The 23,323-nt window shown below is 62.8% G+C and overlaps 1 protein-coding gene across 1 annotated transcript in view; it reads left to right on the top strand.

Moving 5' to 3' along the window:
• PPP2R3B (protein phosphatase 2 regulatory subunit B''beta) overlaps nucleotides 1–22,464 on the top strand; it is a 56,761-nt gene extending 34,297 nt beyond the window's left edge. The window contains exons 3-13 of the mRNA XM_079727921.1: nucleotides 7,383–7,486; nucleotides 7,726–7,828; nucleotides 8,578–8,652; nucleotides 10,095–10,181; nucleotides 11,252–11,408; nucleotides 16,907–16,955; nucleotides 17,498–17,587; nucleotides 17,816–17,991; nucleotides 18,643–18,761; nucleotides 18,935–19,041; nucleotides 22,299–22,464. Of these exons, the coding sequence (XP_079584047.1) occupies nucleotides 7,383–7,486; nucleotides 7,726–7,828; nucleotides 8,578–8,652; nucleotides 10,095–10,181; nucleotides 11,252–11,408; nucleotides 16,907–16,955; nucleotides 17,498–17,587; nucleotides 17,816–17,991; nucleotides 18,643–18,761; nucleotides 18,935–19,041; nucleotides 22,299–22,449 (1,218 nt within the window). The 3' untranslated portion in view covers nucleotides 22,450–22,464. The remainder of the gene's footprint in view (nucleotides 1–7,382; nucleotides 7,487–7,725; nucleotides 7,829–8,577; nucleotides 8,653–10,094; nucleotides 10,182–11,251; nucleotides 11,409–16,906; nucleotides 16,956–17,497; nucleotides 17,588–17,815; nucleotides 17,992–18,642; nucleotides 18,762–18,934; nucleotides 19,042–22,298) is intronic.
• The last annotated feature ends 859 nt before the right edge of the window (nucleotides 22,465–23,323 follow it).

The following is a 23,323-nucleotide window of genomic DNA, read 5'->3' as shown; positions in this document are numbered from 1 at the left end:
CCTACTTGGTTTATGCATTTGTATCCTTGATGGGAAGTGTTGGCAAATCCAAGGCCAGTAGGATTTTTCTCTTGTGTTTTCTTCTCAAGGCCGATTCGGGTACCTCTTCGCTTCAGGTCTCTGCTCCACTCTGAGCTGGGTACTGGCACACGTGGGGTAGGAGGGAAGGTGCATCTGTGCACACAGAGTCCAGTGGCCCCAGACCCGCTCGTTGGGCCCCTCGTCCTCCTGCTGACTTGCCTCGGCACCTCCTTCCGACAGGAATCGCTGTACATGAGTCTGTCCTGGACGCTCTTGGGTGTCGGTGACGGGTTGTCTGTCACAGCAGGACAGCACTGGCCCCGCTGCTGTAGCTTCACTGCTGTGTTCATTTCAGGCAGTGCTGATTTTCCTGCTTCTCTCTGATTCTCAAGTGCTGAGACTGTTCTGGTGTCTCTGCATTCCCACATGAACTTCAGAATCACCTTCCCCACGTCTGCGAAAGAAGCCTGCTGGGATTCGGGTTGTGATCGTTTGAGTGTGTGGGTGAATGTGGGGACAGTCCACGCCTTTCCAACATCGAGTCTGCTGGGTTATGACCCCGACATTTCTCAGACTTTAAGTCATCGTTAATTTCTCTCAGTACCGTTTTGTCATGTTCATCTTTCATCAAATGTATGAATACTTGGGCACAAGCCAGTGTTTCATATCTGATGATCCTGTCAGTAGCGTTATTTTACTTCAGTTTATGGCTGTTCCTGGAAGGGTACAGAACTACTGTTGGTTTTTGTGTGTTGACTTTGGACGAAACATACTCATCAGGTCAGTTTCTCCAGGTTCCTTAGGAGTTTCTAATAGACGATCACATCCTCTACAGATAAAGAGAGTGTCCCCGTTTCCTCTGTAATCTGCGTGTCTTGTATCCTCTTTCTTGCCTTGTTCACTGTGCTGGCTGGGCCTCCGTGAGGACGTTGACTCGGGGTGTGGGAGCAGCATAGCCCTCAACCCCCGGCCTCAGGGCGTGTCGCTCCCCGCAGACGCAGCGTGGGAGCTGCAGCTGCTCCTGTGTCCTGTATCAGGTTGAGGAACCTAGTTTGCTGAGAGCCCTTTTACTGTGTAAAATCTTGAAGGCGTGTTGAAATTTGCCCAGTGCTTTTCTGCACGTATTGAGTGCTCCTGTGGTTTTTCTTCTTCCCTCAAGCTGTCTTGCGTCTTTGGATGAATCCCATTTCATCATAAATCCTGTCTCTTCCTCCTTACGTGCTTTTGGATTCTGATTGCTTGTGTCTTGTTAAGGTTTAAATCCCGGCTCTGGAAAGACGCCCATCTGGAGATGCCTTGTCTAGTGAGTTCTCTGGTTCGGTAGCAGGGTGGCCTGGCCTCACAGAATTGGTTGGGCTATTGCCCTCTTTTCTGGAGCCACGTGTTTAGAACTGGGCTGGTGTTCTATGTTAAACGTTGGCAGAATTCACAGTGAAGCATTGGGGCTGGACATTCTCTCCCTGGGAAGGTTGTGGACATTGCGTTTGATGGGGTAGTTCCCGTCTTTCAAGTGTGTGCCCAGCTCCCATGACTTGGTGAATTTATTGGCACACGTTGTTGATGAGATTCCACACGTTTAGGGCCTGTACTGACCTCCCTCTGCCACTTGTGATGTTGGCATTTGTGTTCTCTGTCTTTATCCTCAGTCAGTTGGGCCCGAAGTTTTTTATTTTCCTGATCTTTTCTGAGAACTAGCTTTTAGTTTCGCTAACTGTTTTGTAATGATGTCCTATCGCATCGATTTCCCGTCTTTATTGTTTCCCCTCTTCTGCTCACATTAGGGCTAAGTGTTCTCCTTGCGGTTTCTTACGAGGCAGCTTTGTCCACTCAGCCTTTCTGCTTTGCTCACGCAAGCACTCAATGCTGTGAACTTCCTTCCGGTGCTGCTTGGCCGACATCCCACACGCTGTTGATGTGTTGGTTTTGGGGTTTTCTCGTGTTTTTTTTTCCTTCTCATTCAGTGCAAACTACATTTGTGTTTGTCTTGTAACTTCTCCTTTGGCCGATGTGTTATTTAGAATTTCGTTGTTTTGATTTTCAACTCCTGCAGCTTGTTTAGACATGTTTTGGTTACTGATTTCCAGTTTCGTTCTGTCGTGGGCAGGGGTGTTCTGGTCTCAGGGCTTCCAGATGTACTGAGACGTGTTTTCTGGGCTGAGAGTGGTCGTCTTGGTAGACGTGCACTTGAAGGTCCTCCAGCCCTTGAGTGTCGGTTTGCTCCCTGGGTTCCGAGCGTGTCCAGGTCCCGGCGTTTCGGTAGCTTCTGCCTGTTCCGTCGCTTACGGGAGAGGGTGCTGCTCCCGATGCTGAGTGGCTGCGGGGTCTCCCCGGGGAGCTGTGGGCTGGGGGCCGTGGCCTTTGTGCCTCTGTGGGCGGCTGTGTCGTGTGAGGACCTCTTGTCCCCGTCCCCAGATCAGCTCCGTCCTCACACCCCGTCTTCTCTCCCGTCATCGCGACACGACTCTTGTTCTTGCCGAGACGTGTTTCTCGGGAGCCTGCGCGCCCACGATCAGTGGACCGGCTTCTCTGAACACAGAGAGGGGCAAACGGCTGATCCGTGAAAAGGGCAGTCTCCGCTTCCTTTCCCTGCGCACGGAGGCCTCTGTCGGCACACGCGTGGGCTTTGATCTGGGCGTCCTGCAGTCCGTCCAGTTCTGAGCCCTTCGGCCTGGAGTTAGCACGGGGGTTGCTGAACCCACAGGGCCGCCCTCATTGCACACGCCAGGCCCGAGTCCGAGGCTGTCACCTGTGTGTCCATCTGACCGGCTCTGGATTCCGGGAGTTCCCACGACCCCCCCTTGAGTTCCGCAGTTTGCTCAGCAGCCCACAGGACTCAGGGAAACACCAGTTCACTATAAAGGGATCCTTATAGAGGGTATGAGGAGGCGTGCAGGTGAGCGGCCCGGTGAAGAGGCGTCGGGGTGGGGCGTCGGGGGTCCCCAGTGCAGCAGTCTGTCCCGGCGGAGCTGGGGTGCACCTCTGACCTGGTGCGGTGGAGTCGTTCCCTAACTTGGAAGGCCCCCGCACCCGCTCCCTTAGCGGGTGTTTCAGAGGCTTCATCCCGTGCGCATGATCGAGGCTTCCCTCCGCCTCTGCCCTCACCCTCTGCAGAGAACGCCGGGGGCTGACAGCTCTGGCTCAGGAACCATGGCGTGAGCTCTGTAAGGACAGCCCCGCCCACGACCCAACAGGCTCCCGTCCCCCCAGGAGATTCCAAGGGACTTGGGGGCTCCGTGTCAGGAGCCGGGGGCAGAGGCCAAATATCAGAGCAGAAGACGCTCCCGGCACCAGGTGTTCGTGGCGCGAGCACAGCTGCTCTGGGACTCCCTCTCTGAGGGGATCCCACGCGGTCAGGAGCCCCATAGGGGGAACCGGGCAAAGGCGAGCGTGCACCTGCTCACGGTCCACACGCAGAGTCCTGCACGGGTGGACGTCAGATGCCCTGTGCCACGTGAGCAGAGCCAGACCCCAGGCCCCAGCCAGATGCTGCCGTGTTCGGGACAGGCTGTGTAGACAGACGGAGAGCTCTGTGTGTGCGCAGGCGTCGGGGGGTGCCATAAGGGGCGTGAGGGCGGGGATCGGGGTCACCGCAGGGCTGCTCCTGACGGGGTGACGCGGGCCTCGGCGTTTGCCCGGGTCTCCCATCACGTACACTAGATAGACGTTACAAACCTGTAAAACCTTACCATGTCGTGTGTTTTTCCTTTCAGGGTGACATTTTACCATATTTTTAAACGCGTTTCTTCGTACCTCTGGATTTCAGAGTTGGTGTTTCCCGTTCCCTTAGAATGTTTGTAGACGGTCCTGAGAGGTAGCGGACAGAGGTCACAGTGACAGCGTTAGGATGGACTCTGCAGCTGCCTGTGGGGGCGGGGGGTGGGCCTGGAAGTGCAGGCGCCGCTCGTCTGGGGACGGGAATGCAGGCGTCACCCCACGGGCAAGGGCACACTACTGCCGTGCGGTGGACGGACGCACGGCCGTGGGACGGGACGGTGCCGTCGCCCAAGTCCGCCCAGCGAGCTCTCACGTGTCCGCACGAGCACCCCAGGCGAGATGCCCGCAGCCCCTGGCTCCCCCGTCCCGGGGAGCGGCCAGTGTCCTCCACGCCCCGGCTCACGCAGCCCCCTCGGGGCCCTGGCGCCAGCATCCCTGGCAGGAGGCCTCTGCTGCCCGTCGCCCCAGGACGCGCGCCCACCTGCACGGAGCAGAGGCCTTTCAGCCCGCACTGTGCCCGAACCTAGCCCCGTGGTCCCCACCCCAGCGTGTGCGTGAAGCCACAGAGCGTCCACACGCACGGCTCCCGCGCAGCTGGGCTGCTCCCTCCTGGGGCTCCGAGGATAAGGCGCCGGTACGTTCTGGGCCTGGCACAGTGGGCAGGAGCGGACTCTGGTGGTCTCCCTCAGGGCGGCCCCTGGCCACGGGCGTGCATGGCCGGTGCTCGGGTCGGGCGGTGCGTCCTGCCAGACCATCTGCCGGCAGCTCCCTGACCTGCGGGCGATGCCCGTGACCCGGGTCCTGTGTGGGCTTCTGTGGGGACCCGGTTTGCGCCTTTCCTCTGCCTCTCCCTCCGGAGTCCTGGCCGTGTTCACACCCTTTTCCCTGCAGGGCCTGTCGCTCTCTTGGGCCCTTTGCCTTTTCTCCTGTACCTTTGCTTTAAAGTCTGTGTGTGACCTCTTTGTCAGGATAATGCCCTGCGAACGTTTTCCTGGTCTGCGGCTTGTTTTTATGCTCTCGGTGACCTCTGCCCTGGAGTTCTGGTGGGGAAGCGGTTCAGTTCACCCACCTTCTCTTTCAGAGTTTTGGTGTTTGAGTCACGTTTAGGGAACCTTTGCTTCTCCAGCATCGGGACGATCTCCTACATTTCCTTCTGGAGTTTCACCGTCCACGCTTGGGGCTGGGATCCCTCCCTCATGGTTTTGTAGAGTTGCCCCGCTGACCAGCTGGGCTCTCACTAGAGACACTCGTTCCCTCTGAGCTGCCGCCAGCTTTGTCTGTGTGCTGAGTTGGTGGGTGGCACGTGGGGGGTCTGACCCTAAACTGATCACTTCCTCTTTGCCCTGATGCACAGCCTCACTGCTGTGACTGCACGGAAGGCTTGACAGTCGTGTGCGTTTGCATGTGGGCTTTGAATGAGCTGGTTGATTTCTGCAAAACACACCTTGCTGGGTGTGCATTGGCTTTGCGTTGAATCTGTGGGTCATCTGGGGAACAGTTGACATTTTCACACATTATTGACCGGGGTATTTTTGCAGAAACTAACGCCTGTTCCTGTAATAACGTCTCCGGTCAAAAACGTGTCAGCAGCATTAAGTGTCCAGTCCAGGAATCTGTATGGTCTGTCCCTCCATTTGGGGGGTCTTTGATTTCTCCCAGCCACGCTTTCTCATTCCCTTTGTAGAGATCTCGCACTTTCAGTTACGTTTACCTGTAGGTTGATGTTTTTTATGCTTTTCATGGACGGCACTTTTTTATTTTCTAATTGCTTGTTGCCAGTGTGTGGAAATAGAATTGATTTTTGTACATTGTCCTGGGATCCCGCAGCTTTGCTGGTTTTCTGTTACACGTGAGTCCCCTACGTACACAACCTTCAAGTTGGGAACGTTTCGAGATGCAAACGGGCTTACTGTCAGCGTCAGGCACGAGTGCGAGTGGCACCGCAGCTGGCCCTCCGCCGGGTACTGCTGGCGACCCTTCAGCTCTACCATCTCCCACCTCCTCCCTCTCCTCCAGGCAGTAACCCTTCTGGCCTGTTCCCTCGATGCCAGCCCCCATGTGCCAGCTGTTGTACTGCACTACTGTACTTTTCAAGGGACTGTAAAAATGTTTTCTTCATCTTTTGTGTTTGTTTTTAATGTATCATTTGCATGGAAAGCATTAGAAACCTGTTACAGTTCAGTACTATGCAGCCGATTGTGTTAGTTGGGTACCTAGGCTGACTTTGTCGGACTTACGGACAAACTGGACTTCGGAACGTGCTCTCGGGATGGAACTCGTTCGTGTGTAGGGGACTTAGTGTCATTCTGGTACTTCGTAACCCCTTCGGAATTCTCCCTAGCGCCACGTGTTTTTGAATTACCAGGTTCCCCTTTGTCTCTGCCCCGAGCGTCCCCTCCTCCATCTCTGCTGGTGGAGCCTGTCCCGTTCCAGCTCAGGGCAGAGCTGGCCTGCGCGCTTCCCCACGTGCAGATGCGAGCCGTGGGCTCCTGTGTACGCCCCCAATTACAGTGCTGTGTTCCCTCCTGTTCTTAAGTTTCCTGGCCTGTTGTTTGTTTCACTGTGATTTTTCTTTTTTTTTTTTACTGCTGGATTCGATTTGCCGGCCTGGATTTGTGTGGGATGTTGGCGTCTCTGTTCCTGGGAGCTGAGGGCGCCTGATCTCCCTTCACAGGTGTCCGGGTCCAGGACGTGCAGCCTCGTAACAGGAGTTGGGAGACGTCCCTTGTTTCCATTCTCTGGAAGAGTGTGGGTACATCCACGTGATTTCTTCCCTAAAGCTGGGCCCGGGATTTTCTTAGTGGGAAGGTTTTAAGCCACGGGTTCGCTCTCTTGAAATGTAGAACCTTCTGGATGTCCGTTGTCAGTTCTGGTTAGACACGTTCGCTAGTCAGGAGTCCGGCCGTTCGCCTGCAGTTGTTGCGTTTCCCGGCCTCCACTGCTGGGAGTGTCCACTGCCTGTCTGCGCGGCGCTGGTGGGCTCTGCAGTGACCGCTGACGTGCGGAGCGCGCGCCTCCTTTTTCTGCTCCTGCAGGAGTGTCGCTGAGGGCTGCTGCCTGCGTAGAGGCTTTCCGCAGAGCTGGCTCGGCCGTGCTGGCTTTTCTCTGTCGCGGATCCTCTCTCTCTGTCTCTTCTCTCAGCCTTCGTTGTTTCCGCCCTTCTTCTGCGTCTTCGGGAGGGAGGCTCAGAGCGCAGGTTTCCCGCCTGCTTCCCGGTCAGCACCTGCGCTGACGGCCCTGCGGTCGCCCCGACCCCCGAGATGTGCCCGGGCCGCAGCCTCGGCCTTGTCGCACCCCGAGCGTCTCCTGACCTGCTCTGTCGTTTACGCCATCCTGACGCATCGTCGGAGGTGCTGCACGTTCAGGGCTGGGGACGTGCTCGTTGCCTCTGTACAGCTGCCGACGAGCCACCACCAGTTGGGGCGGGTGGTTTGTGCCCCGTACTCGGGAGCGCCGTTTCCGTCAGCGTCTCCGGAGTGTCCACTGGGAGAGGCTGCTCCTCCCCCCGAGGCCCCTGCGGCTGGCGCAGGCGCTGGGCTGCGCGGTAGGGCTGTCTGCACGCGGTGCGCGCCCGGCCGCCTCGGGGGCTCGGGCAGCCGGGGGCCCAGGGCGCGCTAACCCTGTGTCGTCCCCCCTTCCCCCCGCAGGCCTGCGGCTGCCCGCTCTACTGGAAGGGGCCGCTCTTCTGCGGCGCCGGGGGAGAGCGCACGGGCTCCGTCTCCGTGCACAAGTTCGTCGCCATGTGGAGAAAGTGAGTCCCGGGGCGGGATGGTGGCCCGGCCGTGCCTCTGCCTCCACTGGCCGGTGCTCCTGCGGCCGGGACAGTAAGGGACTGAGACGGATGTCCAGGGGTGCCCGGCACGGCCGTCGTGTCCCTTGCGGGGCCCCATCCGTCTGTGCCCGTCCTCACGGAGCACCCGACCCCGGAGTCTGGGGAGGGGCCTGTGGACGCGCGCGCGGGGTGCAGCCGGGGTGCTCTCTGTCGCCCAGGATGCTCCAGAGCTGTCACGATGACGCGGCCAAGTTCGTCCACCTGCTCACGAGCCCCGGCGGCAACTCCCTGGCGCAGGAGGACTTCGTCCCCTTCTTGCAGGTGCGGCCCCGCCTCCCCGCTGCACACGCCCTCGCCCCCTCCTCGCAGGCGCGCCCCAGTGTCTGAGCCCCGGGGGCGGGTGGGCGGGCGGGCTCCTCCGAAGCTGGCTCCATGCAGCCCCTCCAAACCCGCGTGAGAGGCAGGACGGCGTGGACAGCTCCACACCTGAGCGTGCGGAGCGTGGCGCTGGACAGGGCTTAGCACCTTCGGGGCGCCGGGCACCCCGGCCGGTCGCGGTTTGCAGAACGCTCGTTTGCAAATGCCGTTCTGGTTCCTGTAAACACGGTTTTATTTAGCGCTTTGTGTTACATCCTGTAGAGGGGAATCGAAGGCGGTCCCCGGTTACCCGCGTGTTTCCCATGAACACGGAGTAACCAAAGTTTCCAAAACCATTTGAATGGAAGAGACTTACAGGGCTCCTGGGACTGCAGTGCTCTGCTGAGTGAGGATATCGCAAGGTTTCTTTCTCAGAATCCGGGATGGACTTCCACGGTGGTCTTTTATACATTTCCACGTGTCAGATTATTACCCTTGGCCGCGAGAGGTGGCGTGCTTCCTTAGCTCGTGGCCCAGATGATTCTGTGTGATCCTTTAATTTGATGTGATTTCATGTAACCGTGTGTTTGGGGTGACGCGTGAGCGGCTCTGTGGCTGGATGTGTGAAGCTGGATGTTGGTGGTGGACACGTGCGTTCTTATCCCTGGGCCTGGTGGCACATCCCAGGGCCGTGTCCTGTCCCCCGTGTGCAGGACGTGGTGAACACCCACCCGGGCTTGGCATTCCTGAAGGAAGCGTCAGAGTTCCACTCCCGCTACATCACCACAGTGAGTACGAGCACGTCCGCTGCCCCTGTGGCTTCCGTGGGCGCCTGAGGCCCGGGCTCCAGGCCCACCGTGAGGGAACGGACACCCAGCCCCTGGACCCATGGCCCTTTACGGCCCGCTTTCTCACCAGGAAGCGGGTGTGGGCCTCGGGCGCGGGCGGGTTGTGTATCCCCCCTGGGTCCCCAGCTGGGCGCACTCAGCGAGAGCCTGGGTGGTCCTGGCCGCGTGCCCCGGGGTCGGACAGGGCGGGGCAGGCGAGGGGACGTCCAGAGACCCAGCGGTCTCCCTCTCTGGGCAGGAGGGGCCTCAGAGGACGCCCGGGACCCTCCTCCTGAGGGCCCGGTCTCCTCGGGTCCAGGCGAGCACGCCCAGCGAGTTGGAGCGCGGCGCTCTGAGCGCTGCAGGCGGGGTGCCGGCCTGGCCCGGGGACACGAGGACCCCGTGGCCCAGCCCCCGCCCCGGTCTGAGGTCACGGGGGGAGGACGCCCTCCGGCTGTAGGTGGACGCGGGCGGCGCGGCGGCCCCGTGGCACGCCGGCCGGGGGCGCGCTTGTCGTGCGGCGCGGAGCGGACGCTCGTGGCAGTCCGCGTGCCCGCGGCTCCCCAGGCCTCCCTCCGCCCCCTCACCGGTCCGCGTCGCCCTGAGGGCTCGTGGCCGAGGAGCGGCCCCCGGAGCCGTGCCTCATTCCAGCGGCGGCAGGGAGCGCTGCGTGGGAACGGGGCCGTGCGCCAGGTGCTCCGTTCCCATGCCCCGACCTCCCTGTGCAGACAGGACAAGGCAGGGCACGTCCGGGGGGAGGGGGGGAGGGGATGTCTCGGACGAGGACAGGTTGGCGGGGATGCCGCGGGAGGAGGGCAGGTGAGGGGACGGCCCGTGACAGGGACAGGCGAGGGGTGTCCCAGGTGGGGACATCCGCACCTGGGAGCGGAGCTGAGCCCCGTGGCCAAGGTGGGCCTCACTGTGCAGGGGGCAGGGGCACTGTCTGCCCTTAAGTTAACGTTTTTCACTCAGTGGTCAGTTGAGTGTCCGTGGAAGCGTTGGGGGCAGTCTCTCAAACCACCCGCAGTGTAAGACGGGCTCCCAGCCACGCAGGAACTCCGTGCCCACGCCGTCCCAGCTCAGGGGCGGCCGTCTCACCCGGACGTCCCCCCGCACGTGGCAGCGGGTCCGCTTCTCCTGCCACCTGTGTCCTCCCTGCAGCTGGAGGCGGGACTGCTCCCCCCACCACCCCCGTCTGATGACGTGCGGGGCGGTCGCCCTCTGCCGGCGACACGGGGCCCTGCGGCCCAGGGTGCGGAGCTCCTGGTGAGGCCAGGCAGGAGCTCGTAGGCGAGGTCCCAGGCCGGTACCTGCAGGACCACACGTGGGGTTGCTGCACAGTCACGTGCGGGGCCCCCAGCCCCCAGCGTCCCGGTGCTTAGCCGACGGGCCTCCTCCTACAGGTCATACAGAGGATCTTCTACACGGTCAACAGGTCCTGGTCCGGGAGGATCACGTGCGCAGAGCTCCGGAGGAGCACGTTCCTGCAGGTGCGTGGCGGCTGGCCGAGGGGACACGGGGCCTCCTGCATGCGCCGCCCACTCATCCTCCCCAGTTTCCACCGCGACCCATCCACCCGCCCTGCCCCCGCCCCCCATCGATGCCCCATCCCTCCCCCAGCCTGGCAGCGGTCACCCCACTCGTCTACCCAGCCGTCGTCATTACCCCACCCGGACCCCTTCCCTCCCTTCCCCAGCGCCATCCATTTCTCCACCCACACGCCAGCAGCGCAGTCTTTACCCACATACACGTCGCCCGTCGGTCCGCCCACCCGTCGTGTCTCCCTGCACCCACCAGCCTGTCACCCGTCCCTCCATCGACTGACGCATCACCTGTGCCTCCCACGCAGTCCACCCACCCGTCGTCCACCTTCTTGTCCCCCCGCCCGGCCGTCACCCACTCCTCCCCGACCCTATCGCCTGTCCCTGCAACCGTCCCCCACCACCATAACCCATCGCTACACCAACCCCGGGTCATCCGTCTGTCCGCCCTCCCAGCCTCCCTCCCCCTCCCTCCACCCACCCAGCACCCAGCTTCCCAGCGGTCACCCCGTTCACCTGCCCACCTGTCGTCGTCACCCCACCCACCTTCCGGCCCTCCGCCGTCGTCCACCCCTCACCCCCCGACTCGTCCGTCATCCGTTCATTGTCCTGCCTCTCACTTATCCACCCGCCCCCGCTTTTTCTTCTTCCGTTTGTCGTGTGCCCTTCCTTTGCCCTCGTCCGTCCCGGAGGCACGGCCCCGCCCTCTGGGGAGCGGGTGCACCCGGGTTCCGTGGACCTGTGCGTGACAGCAAGGGCGGGGCCGACCCGCTCGCGTCAGGAGCCCCCGGCCACGGGAGCAAACGTGCTTGGGCTGCTCCGTGCTGCAGTCTCGCGGCCCTGACCAGGTGCACCCCGACCTGGGTGCTGGGCTCCCGGCCCTCAAGCAGGTCTCCACCAGCTCTGACCCTCCACCCTCATGACGTGAGACTCCTGGGGGGCCTCCCACCTGCGGGAGGCCCGTCCCCATGCTGCAGCCGGGGGTGCCTGGCAGCGGTTTTCTGGGTTTGTCGTGGCAGAACGTGGCGCTCCTGGAAGATGAGGTGGACATCAACCAGCTGACGGAGTTCTTCTCTTACGAGCACTTCTATGTCATCTACTGCAAGTTCTGGGAGCTGGACACGGACCACGACCTGCTCATTGACGCGCAGGACCTGGCCCGGCACAATGACCACGGTGAGGACGTGGCCTGCGGGCAGCAGGGACACAGCACTGGGGCGGGCGCTGCCCTTGGGCTCCTGCGTCTCCAGGGAGACCAGCATGGCTGCCTTCCCTGACCCTCGAGGCCTGAACCTTGTACTGCCTCTGGTGTCCTCCTGCAGGACACACGGGAGACAGGGACACAGCACAGGACCCTGGGGACCGGGGCAGACATGGGACATGGCACAGGACGCGTGGGAAACGGGGCAGACACGGGACACAGCACAGGACCCACAAGGACCGGGGCGGACACGGGACACAGCAGAGGACCCACGGGGACCGGGATGGACACTGGACACTGCACAGGATGCATGGGGAACGGGACAGACACGGGACACAGCACAGGACCCACAGGGACCGGGGCGGACACCGGACACAGCACGGGATGCATGGGGAACGGGGCGGACACGGTACACAGCACAGGACCCACAGGGACCGGGGCGGACACCGGACACAGCACGGGATGCATGGGGAATGGGGCGGACACGGTACACAGCACAGGACCCACAGGAACCGGGGCGGACACAGGACACAGCAGAGGACCCACGGGGACTGGGATGGACACCGGACACGGCACAGGATGCATGGGGACCGGGGCGGACACGGGACACAGCACAGGACCCACAGGGACCGGGACGGACACGGGACACGGCACAGGATGCATGGGGAACGGGGTGGACACGGGACACAGCACAGGACCCACAGGGACCGGGGCAGACACCGGACACAGCACGGGATGCATGGGGAACGGGGCGGACACGGGACACAGCACAGGACCTACAGGGACCGGGGCGGACACAGGACACAGCACAGGACCCACAGGGACCGGGGCGGACACGGGACACAGCACGGGATGCATGGGGAACGGGGCGGACACCGGACACAGCACGGGATGCATGGGGAACGGGGCGGACACCGGACACAGCACAGGACCCACAGGGACCGGGGTGGACACGGGACACAGCACGGGATGCATGGGGAACGGGGCGGACACGGGACACAGCACAGGACCTACAGGGACCGGGGCGGACACAGGACACAGCACAGGACCCACAGGGACCGGGGCGGACACCGGACACAGCACGGGATGCATGGGGAACGGGGCGGACACGGGACACAGCACAGGACCTACAGGGACCGGGGCGGACACAGGACACAGCACAGGACCCACAGGGACCGGGGCGGACACGGGACACAGCACGGGATGCATGGGGAACGGGGCGGACACCGGACACAGCACGGGATGCATGGGGAACGGGGCGGACACCGGACACAGCACGGGATGCATGGGGAACGGGGCGGACACGGGACACAGCACAGGACCCACAGGGACTGGGGCGGACACGGGACACAGCACGGGATGCATGGGGAACGGGGCAGACACCGGACACAGCACGGGATGCATGGGGAACGGGGTGGACACGGTACACATCACAGGACCCACAGGGACCGGGGCGGACACAGGACACAGCACAGGACCCACAGGGACCGGGGCGGACACTGGACACAGCACGGGATGCATGGGGAACGGGGCGGACACCGGACACAGCACGGGATGCATGGGGAACGGGGTGGACACGGTACACAGCACAGGACCCACAGGGACCGGGGCGGACACAGGACACAGCACAGGACCCACAGGGACTGGGGCGGACACCGGACACAGCACGGGATGCATGGGGAACGGGGCGGACACGGTACACAGCACAGGACCCACAGGGACCGGGGCGGACACAGGACACAGCACAGGACCCACAGGGACCGGGGCGGACACCGGACACAGCACGGGATGCATGGGGAACGGGGCGGACACGGTACACAGCACAGGACCCACAGGGACCGGGGCGGACACAGGACACAGCACAGGACCCACAGGGACCGGGGCGGACACAGGACACAGCAGAGGACCCACAGGGACTGGGATGGACACCGGACATGGCACAGGATGCATGGGGACCGGGGCGGACACGGGACACAGCACAGGACCCACAAGGACCGGGGCGGACACCGGACACAGCACGGGATGCATGGGGAACGGGGCGGACACGGTACACAGCACAGGACCCACAGGGACCGGGGCGGACACAGGACACAGCACAGGACCCACAGGGACCGGGGCGGACACCGGACACAGCACGGGATGCATGGGGAACGGGGCGGACACGGGACACAGCACGGGATGCATGGGGAACGGGGTGGACACGGGACACAGCACAGGACCCACAGGGACCGGGGCAGACACAGGACACAGCACAGGATGCATGGGGACCGGGGCGGACACGGGACACAGCGCGGGACGCATGGGGAACGGGGCGGACACGGGACACAGCACGGGATGCATGGGGAACGGGGCAGACATGGGACACAGCACAGGACCCACAGGGACCGGGGCGGACACGGGACACGGCACAGGATGCATGGGGAATGGGGCAGACATGGGACACAGCACGGGACACATGGGGACCGGGGCGGACACGGGACGCAGCACAGGACACACGGGGAACGGGGCGGGCACGGGACACAGCACAGGACCTGCGGGGACCAGGACGCAGAGGTCCTGCCGTTGGTGGAGGCACTCTCTGGGGGGCGTGGAGCCCCCGTCCTGAGCAGAGGTAGCGGCTGCCCCACACAGGCCGCATCCGTCCATCCCCCGGCTCTCCCCGCCCCACCTCCCCTCCATTTGTCCTCAGGTATTTGGGGGCCACCCCACCCGTCATTTCACGCCAGGTCTCCTGATGAGCCCTGGCGTGGGCCAGTCTGGGTGCCGCCCTGAGCTCCCAGCACCTGTTCCTGTAGCTGAGCAAACACCTGTTCTGCAGGTGGGGCAGCGTTCCCCCACTCCCTCCCTCCTCCCGCGGCTTCCTGCTCTGTGTCAGGGCCTCGAGCGGCCTGTCCGCGGAGTGCATGGTGCCCTGTCTGCGTGGATGGCTCTGGGCACCGTCCTGAGGCCAAATTCCAGCTCGGGGCCACTTGGGCTGCAGCGGGTGGGACGGTGGCGGCGGCCTCCAGGAGTCGTTCTGAGGGGCCGGAACGGCGGAGCAGAGACGCGGTTCCCTGAGAGGTTTCACTTCTGGCTTCTGGGTTTGGCTGAGCTTCCGTGCGTTCTCGTCACAGAGGCCTGAGAAGGTGAACTGTGGCCTGCGCACAGCTCAGGAGCAGCGGGGGGATCCAGTGTAAACGCTTCTGTGATAAGAGAAAATGATCACCTCCCACCTCCTGTGACAAGAAGTCACATGCTCAGGGTGCACAGAGTGGGCCAGAATTTAAGTGCGCCGTGGGTTCTTAGTTTTAGAAACAGTTTTCTTAAGACTGCACGTTTTCATGTAACGGATTTTTCACGTACCCACACACACGCCCGAATTTCTGATTCTCCGGGTGTGTGTTTCATCTGTGGTCGATGGGGCCCGGACGGTCCCCTGATGTGAGCTCCCCAGGGCACCGTCTGCTTGCTGTATCTCTCAGACTGGCCTCGCGAGGGTGCCGTGAACGCTGGCTTGTGGACGCCTGAGCGGACGTGGGTCTCTCTCAACTCCGTCCCTAAATTCGATGCCTGGTCTCAACTCCAACTCCCTCTGTGATCTCGGGAATAGCTCCAGGCACAGACCCGTGGTGGCCGGCACGTGGTTCCCCAGATCGGGGGTCACCTGTCCCTGCCCGTCCCCACGACCCTCTCCTGGGGCCCACATCCCTGTGTCCCTGTGTCCACCCCATCGAGGTCTCACATCAGGGCATCTCGTGGGGCCGGTGTCGGGGCTTTGTCACCAGGCAGGGCTGGTGGCGTTGTGGCCTCGAGACACGACTGACTGTGGGGACCGTGGTCTTGCGGGCAGCACAGGACACTGGGTGGCTTCGGGCACAGCCCCCCAGCTGCAGACGTGAGCGCCGTGATGCATCCCTCCCTTTCCACCTGCCGGTTCCTAGCCTACCCGGTCCTGCATGAGAGGCAGCAGGGCTCCTCCTCACGTCGTGGGAAGGAGTGGGCGGAGAGGCAGGGCTGGCCTGTCGCGTGTCCCACGGACGAGCGGGCTCTGCTCTCAGATGGCCGGCCGTGGCAGTGAGTGAGTCGGCTGTCCAGTTCCCTGGGGCTGTCGTCATGGCGGGCAGGGGGCTGGGGGGCGGACCCTCAAAGAACAGGAAATGATCCTCCCAGCTCTGAGGCCAGAGGTCCAGAATCAGCGCATTTATGAAGGACTGTCTTCCAGGAGGGGCTTCCTGAGGCGGCTGTATCGGATGAGCGCAAATCAGGGGCTTAAAATCCATCCTCCCCCAGCCTGGGGACCAGACGTCTGAGCTCAGGGTGTCCCAGGGCTGTGGTCCCTCCAGAGGCTCCAGGGGAGGGTCCTTCCCGCCTCTTCCAGCTTCTGGGGGCTCCGGGCGTCCCTGGGCTCGTGGCCGCGTCCCTCCCGTCTCTGCCTCTGTCTTCCCGGGGCTTCTCCTCTGTGTCTGTGTCTCTCCTCTTCTGTGTCTTAGAAGGACCCTGTCATTGGATGTAGGGCCACCCTCCTCCAGGAGGACCTCATCTCAGACCCTTCACTGCATCACATCTGCAGAGACCCTGTTTCCATATAAGGTCCCGTTCACAGCCCAGGAGTGAGGACGTGGACATGTCTTTCTGAGAAACACTGTTCAGCCTCTGACACCATCCAGTCATTTCCCATTAGAGGTGACTTTCATTGAGGCAGGATGACTTGGGGGAAAAGACACTTTGTCTTTATTTCTCCATTTTCATGGTTATAGATCTTGGATATGGGCTGCAAAGTGTCCCCAAAATTTACACGATGAAGCCCTGACCCCCGGGACCTCAGGATGTGACTGTATTTGGAGATGGGGCCTTTAAAGAGGGGACGAAGGTACAGTGAGGTCACTGGGGTGGGTCCTGATCCCATAGGACTGGTGTCCTTATAAGAAGAGGAGATCAGGACACAGACACAGAGGGACGACCACGTGAGGACACAGGGCGGAGACGGCCGTCTACACGCCCAGGAGAGAGGCCTCGGGAGGGACCACCCTGCCCACACCGGGATCTCAGACTCCAGCCTCCGGGATGGGGGAGACATAACGTGTGCTGTTTAAGCCGCCCCGTCTGCGGTGCTTCGTTATGGCAGCCCCAGCCGACTAATTCGATGTCTTTCACTCTTTCAGCCTCTTAGTTGCCTGGGGGTTGGACGCATTTGTGTGCTGATCACAACAAACAGTGTTTGGAGGCAGAGCCTCTGAGAGGGTGGACGTGCGCGTCCTGCCTTTACCGGCCGCTCTGTCTTGGGGCCCCTGGGCCAGCTCTTCACTCCGGCTTTGCTCTGGGCTCAGGTCCTGGACAGGAACGCGCCGGGCAGCGCCCGAGGGAGGCCGGGAGCAGGAGATTTGGTCCCGAGGGTTCCCCTGACTGGGCTTGGGCCCCGCCCAGCCACCTGCAGGGCCGCGACGTTGGGCCAGGAGCAGCGTGCGGGGCTCACGGCCTGCGTCCTCTTTTGCAGCCATATCCACCAAGATGATCGACAGGATCTTCTCCGGAGCCGTGACGCGGTACGTCCCAGCCGCCCAGCGGGGCTCGTCAGGGTTTGGGCTGACGTTGCACATGCACATCCGGCTCTAGCTCATTCGCTCCTGATGTGAGGTGGCCGTGCTCTGGGAGTGCGTGCCATCGTCACAGGAGGTCGTGAGTTAGGGACACGCGTACACACCTTTGTCACACGAGGTCACGAGTCGGGGACACATGCCAGCCACATGAGGTCACATGTAAGGGGCACGCCATCGTCACACGGGGTCGTAACTTGGGACGCATACACGCCTCTGCCACGAGGTCGTGAGTCCGGGGACACAGGCCCCTGCACCTGAGGCTGTGAGGCGGCTGTGACCCTGGCGGCTGCTTCTGCCCGAGCTGGGCCCCAGGGACCCTCCTCCGGGTCACGTGGTCTCTCTCAGGCCTTGTCCCGAGTAGGAGCCAAGGGTACAGGCCTGGGCCAGACGCAGGGTTCCCTGCGCCCCGGGGGAAGTGGGTGGGTCCCCGCCTCAGGCTGCTTCTCCCTGACGCAGTCTTTGTCTCTCGATTCCGGCCCTGAATCCAGAGGGAAAAAAGTGCAGAAAGAAGGAAAAATAAGCTACGCTGACTTTGTCTGGTTCCTGATCTCTGAGGAAGACAAGAAAACCCCGACCAGGTGAGTGTCTGGCAGCCGCCCTCTGCTCCACTGCTGGAACCCTTAGAAGCAGGGGCTAGAGCTCACCCTGAGCCAGGGCGCCCCCGCCCCATGATCCACCTGGGCTCGCGCTGGGGGGGGTCCCCGGGTGGTGGCGTCTGTCCCACGCGGGGCTCGCACTGGGGGAGGCGTCCCCAGGTGGTGGGGTCCGTCCTGGGCGTCCATGCTGACCGTGGCCTGGTGTCACAGCATTGAGTACTGGTTCCGCTGCATGGACCTGGATGGGGACGGGGTGCTGTCCATGTTCGAGCTGGAATACTTCTATGAGGAGCAGTGCCGCCGGCTGGACAGCATGGCCATCGAGGCCCTGCCCTTTGAGGACTGCCTGTGCCAGATGCTGGACCTGGTGAAGCCCCAGAGCGAAGGTGGTGCCGGGGGGCGGGGTCCCCCAGTGAGACAGGGGCACCCCAGGGGGAGTGGGTCCTTGGGGGTTGGGAAGGTGGTCCCCTGACCCTATGGCCCTGTGCCTGTGCTCCTTCAGGGCCCACGTGGGGAGGCCAAGCCGGGAACCCCAGTGTGGGCACTGCAGAGGCACCCCGCCCTCGGCTCCCCCTCGTCCGGCCCTGTGCTGGGGTCCCCGGGGTGTGTGTCGTGGGTGTGGGAGCCGGGAGCCCGCCAGGTGCGTCCATCCAGGGGCGCCCAGGACACCTTCCAGCATCAAAGGGAGGGTCTGCCCGAAGCCACCCGCCTCAGTCGGTGTCGTGCGTCCATGTCCTGGACCCTGGTCTCAGGTGTCGTCACCGGGGGCCACGGTGGCCTGGGCCTTCCTGCCCCGTGTCCGCGGGTCCAGGGCAGCTTGGGTCCCGCCCTCAGGTGACTCGCGGGTGGCCCTCACTGCGTTGGGCCCTGCCTCCCGACCCCTCCCACCCCCCGGGCTCTGCCCACACCCGTGGCCCGGTTCGCGGCAGGGGGTGCCGTGTCCTAAGGCGTGTCATTACGCACGCACGCACGGAGGGGACGTGGTTCCTGGGCATGCGTGGGAGCTGCGTGTGCTCACGTGCCGCCCTTGCCCGCAGGGAGGATCACGCTTCACGACCTGAAGAGGTGCAAGCTGGCCAGCGTCTTCTTCGACACCTTCTTCAACATCGAGAAGTACCTGGACCACGAGCAGAGGGAGCAGATCTCGCTGTTCAGGGTGCGGGGGAGCGTGGGGGGGCGCGGGAGGGCGCATGGTGGGGGCGTGGGGCGTGGAGGGGCGTGGTGGGGCGTGGAGGGTCGCGTGGGGGCGGGGGGGCGCGGCGGGGGGGACGCATGGGGGCACCTCGGGGTCCCCCCCACCGTGTGACACGACGCGCATGCTTCCCGCAGGACAGCGAGAGCGAGGGCCCCGAGCTGTCGGACTGGGAGAGGTACGCCGCTGAGGAGTACGACATCCTGGTGGCTGAGGAGGCCGTGGGGGAGCCCTGGGAGGACGGGTAAGGGTGCGGCGGGGACGGGGGCCCCGGACGCGGGGACGCTCGCCCCGTGTCACAGCCCGAGGAGCCCGCCGGCCCAGGGCCTGAGGCCGCAGGCAAGAGACGCCTGCTCCGCTCCACCTGCCGCCTCCCCGCCCCGAGGGCAGGGACCCACGGAGGCCGGGCCCTCAGCCCCCCGCCCCACCGCCCGGCCTCACGCCGCCCTGAGCCCGGGAGGGCTTCCTGCTGAGGCAGCCCCTTCCCCGGCTCCCACGGGCTCCTCCAGGGCCCCGTCTCCCGAGCTCCCTCCGCTCTCCGGGGCTGGGACCGGCAGACGGCTGGAGGGGCGCAGACCCCACCCCTGCGGAGGGGCGGCCCCTCGTGGAGTCTCCCGTCGGGGAGCGTGGCTGTAGCTCAGTGGGCACGTCTGCTGACGATGCTCCTCCTCCGTGGCTGACGGGTGTGGACAGGTGAGGGGGCGGGGCCGGGGACTGGGCGTCTCCCCCAGGGCCTTGGTCCTCAGGTTTGAAAGCAGCCTTGCGGTAGAGGAGGGTTGGGGTCCAGTGATCATGCCTGGGTCCCTGGCGGGCTCGGACCCCCGCCCAGCCCCGCCCAGAGCCGCCCGACCTGCCTCCTCCCCTGGCGTGGCTGCTCGGCACCAGGGCCGGGGTTGGCACAGCTGCTCGTGTGGTGCTCGGGGTGGCAGTGGAGCCCGGGGCCTGAGGGTCACCCTCTGCCTCTGAGGGGGGGCTTCAGTTTGCTGCCAGCAATGCTGCCTGCCCAGGGGTCCTCAGACTCCCACCCCGAGGGGGCTCAGAGTGGGCAGGAGGGTGAGCACGCCCGTCACCCCAGGTCCCGCCCACCCTCAGGCCCTGTCTTTGGTCCAGGGGTTTGGTCTTCTCCAGAAGGTCATGGAGGTGGAGCCCCTTCAGGCCCGCCTTTGCTCTCAGCACGAGGCCTCCGAGAGCCCCGCGGGTCCCTGGGCGCGTCAGGAGGTGGGGCCCCTTCACACCTGGTCGCGTCCTCACCAGCAGTGGACGTTGGCTTCCTGGTGGCCGTTGCTTCGGGCCTGGGCACGCGTGGCCGGTGCCGCTGTCGAGCTGCGCGAGCTGGATTTGTGGGGCTGTAAGCGCTCATCTCCTGGCTCAGAACCTGGGCGGGGGGTTCCGGGTCACCTGGTATACAGATGCACCTTTACCTCCACAAGCCGCCCACCCATCTTCCCACGTGGCTGCGCCACTTTGCGTCCCCGCAAGCGTCGGGCGTGAGTTCCCGTGGCTCCACATCCTCGCCGGCTCTGCCGTGGTTACGGTTGGTTTGTTTTTTAAATTGTAGCCACTCGTACGTGTGCAGCAGGATTGCATCCCGGCTTTAGCTATTCGTGTCCTTGTTGCTCTTTTCTGGTGAAGGGCTCTGTCTTCTGTTCCCCATCGTGGGTTACTTGTTTTCTTCTGATGGAGTCTCAGGGGTTCTTTACGTCTTCTGGATACAAGTCCTTCAGGAGGGAGGGGACTTGTATTTCCTAGCGGTTTGTGGTGTATCTTTTCCTTCTCCTAACCTTGTGTATCACGGAGGAGACGCTCTGAACTTTGATGAACTGCCATTTGTCACTTTGTCTTCGTGGGCTGGGCTTTGGTGTCATGTGTAAGAAAGGATTGTCTAATCCAAAGCCACAGAGACCCTTCTGGAAGTTTCAGCGTTTTTCATTTTACGCTGGGTCTGTGATCTGCTCTGAGTGACCTCCTCTGGGGGGCATGGGGTCTGGTCCAGGTTACTTTTTTACGCACGTGGATGTCCAGTTTAACGCAAGGCCACCAGATCGGCATCTCTGTTGAGAATCAGTGGACCGTGTCTGTGGGGTCTGTGAGCTCCTTCGGTTCTGTTGACGCTCATCTCTGTCCAGCCACCAGTGCAACGCCGTCTCGCCTGCCGTGGCCTTGGGGTGTGGGCAGTGGACTCACGTAGCAAGGCCTCTGACTCTGGTCTCGCTCAGAATCGTCTGGGTCACTCCGGTTGCTCTGGCTTCTGTGTGAATCATATAGAGTCGGCCTGACTGTCCAGGAAGAGCCTGGGGGACATTTACTGGGCTGAGCCTGGTCTCTACATGGTGAGACTTGGCACCGTGGCCAGGTGACCACCTGTGAGTTGGTCTCGGGACCGTCTGTCCCGTGACCGGTGTGGCTGGCCTCTTGCCGCACCACCCCCCCACCGGCTGTGCTTCCTGCAGCTCCGAGGAAGCCCAGCCTCTGCGTGGTGAGACCCTGCATCCTTCAGCACGGTGTTGGCTGTCCTGGTTCCTTTGTTTGGACGTGGATGTTTACAAACAAGCTTGTCTCTACACAATATTAAGCTGAGACTCTGAGGAAGGAACGCGTGCTCTGGGGACAGTGACACCTTAGTGACATCGAGTTTCCTGATCCACAAAGCACCCTTTCCGGTTATTTAGGTCTCTGACTTCTCCTGCCAGTGTCTTGTAGGTTCCAGTGTGTGGATCTTACACGTATTTTGTGAGATTTGTACTTGAGTACGTCGTCATTTTTGGCGTTGAAAAGGTCCTGCTAAAGTCTCCATCCCGGCAGTTCACTGGTGACGTAGAGAAATGTGGTTTATTCATCGTGTTGTGGTTCCTCCGCCCCCTGGCACGATGCTGAATGAACGTGGTGACGGGGGACGGTGTGGCCTCGATCCCACGTCAGGTGTGGAGTCCCCCGCTGCCCGGAAAGCGTGACGCTGCTGTGGGATGTTCCAGCCCACGTGCTTCCCCAGCCTGCGGACGCCGCGCCTCACTGCCGTCCGCGGAGGCTCTGAGTCCTGCCCTTTGTCAGGTGCCTTTGTGGCCAGATGGCTGCTTGCCTGTCATCTGCCGATACAGACACGGCGAGGGTCTCGTGCTTGAACCGGCCGTGCCTTCCCGTGACAGACCTGGTCACAGTGCGTGGGCCTTCTCGTTGGTCCTTGGACTGTGCTGCAGAGAGGACGTGCACTTCCTTGTGACACCGTGCCCTGCTTTGGCACCGGGCTCACGCTGGCCTCCTGTCAGCCACCCTGGAATCGGGGTCACGGCCTCCTGCAACAGTGAGGGGGCCTCCGCCCACCCTCTGGAGGAGTTTGGGTGGAAGACGTGCCTGTTTTCCCCACGGGCAGGACTCAGCAAGGAGGCCGTCGGCGTGGCGGCCCTGCGCTCACGCGTCGGGGGGCTGCCAGCAGCACCTGTGGCCGTAGGGGAGCACAGGTGGGGTGCGCGCCCGCCTGCGTCCTCACCAAGCCCCTCCCTACAGGTACGAGGCGGAGCTCAGCCCCGTGGACCAGAAGCTGAGTGCGCTGCGGTCTCCGCTGGCCCAGAGGCCCTTCTTCGAGGTGCCAACCGGCCTGGGCGCCGTCGAGCTATATGAGTACGAGCGCGGGGGTGACGACCTGCCGCCCTCGTGACCTGTGGCCTCCGTGGGGCGTGAGCGCAGCCTCTGCCTCAGGAACAGAACTGTGTGCTTGTTGAGCCCTTTTATAGGAAGTGAAGTGCGTTTGTATGGAGAGACATTCTTATTTATTCAGCACAGAAGCTGGTCAGAGACGGCCATGGTCACTGAGGTGGGTCCCCACCCGCCCCGGAGGAGCTGACGCGCGTGCGAGGGCCCCAGGCCCGGCCTGGCGGTGAGGACGCACACGCCCCAGCGTCCCCGGCGGGCAGGGTGACCTCGGCCCCGCTGTCCAGCTTCCAAGTGTAGGTGTTTCCAGACTCGCGTCGTCTGGCTGAGCAGCAACCAGGCGCCGCCCCAGAAGATCTGCCCGCGGTCGTGGATGTGCGCTGACTTCGGGGCGGGGTGTGGTCGTCAGGAACATTCCAGAGCCCCGGCGCCTCCATCCCGTGGGCGCCCCCGCAGGGGCCACTGTCCCGGCCGCAGCTTCTACCCCAGAGGGAGTGCCCACGTCAGCATATCTTTAATTGTTTTTGTGTAAATGTACAGCATATGTAAAGTTGAGTTTTATTTGCCGTGCAGAGCAGTTTAAAAACGTTTTATGAGATCACGTTTGTATTTTCAAATAAAGAATTTAAAGATTTTGAGCCCCAGGCTCACCTTGGGACAAAAACGGACACAGCGGCCAGGGATTCCGAACTGAGGTCACAGAGGGACGTGGGGACAGACAGTGGTGTCACTGCGGGGAGACCACAGGGTGTGGCGGCCCTCAGGGCAGGGAGCCGGGGGCGCAGGTCCCCGGGCTTTCGCAGCCTGACCCTCTGGCCGCGGTGCTGGGGCTGAGGCCATCTGGATGGCCACTCTCACCTGCGGTCACTTCTGACCTGTGC

This window comes from Hyperoodon ampullatus (genome assembly GCF_949752795.1).
Source record: "Hyperoodon ampullatus genome assembly, chromosome: X".
In the NCBI taxonomy this organism is placed as follows: domain Eukaryota; kingdom Metazoa; phylum Chordata; class Mammalia; order Artiodactyla; family Ziphiidae; genus Hyperoodon; species Hyperoodon ampullatus.
This window is presented reverse-complemented; position numbering and strand designations above follow the sequence as displayed.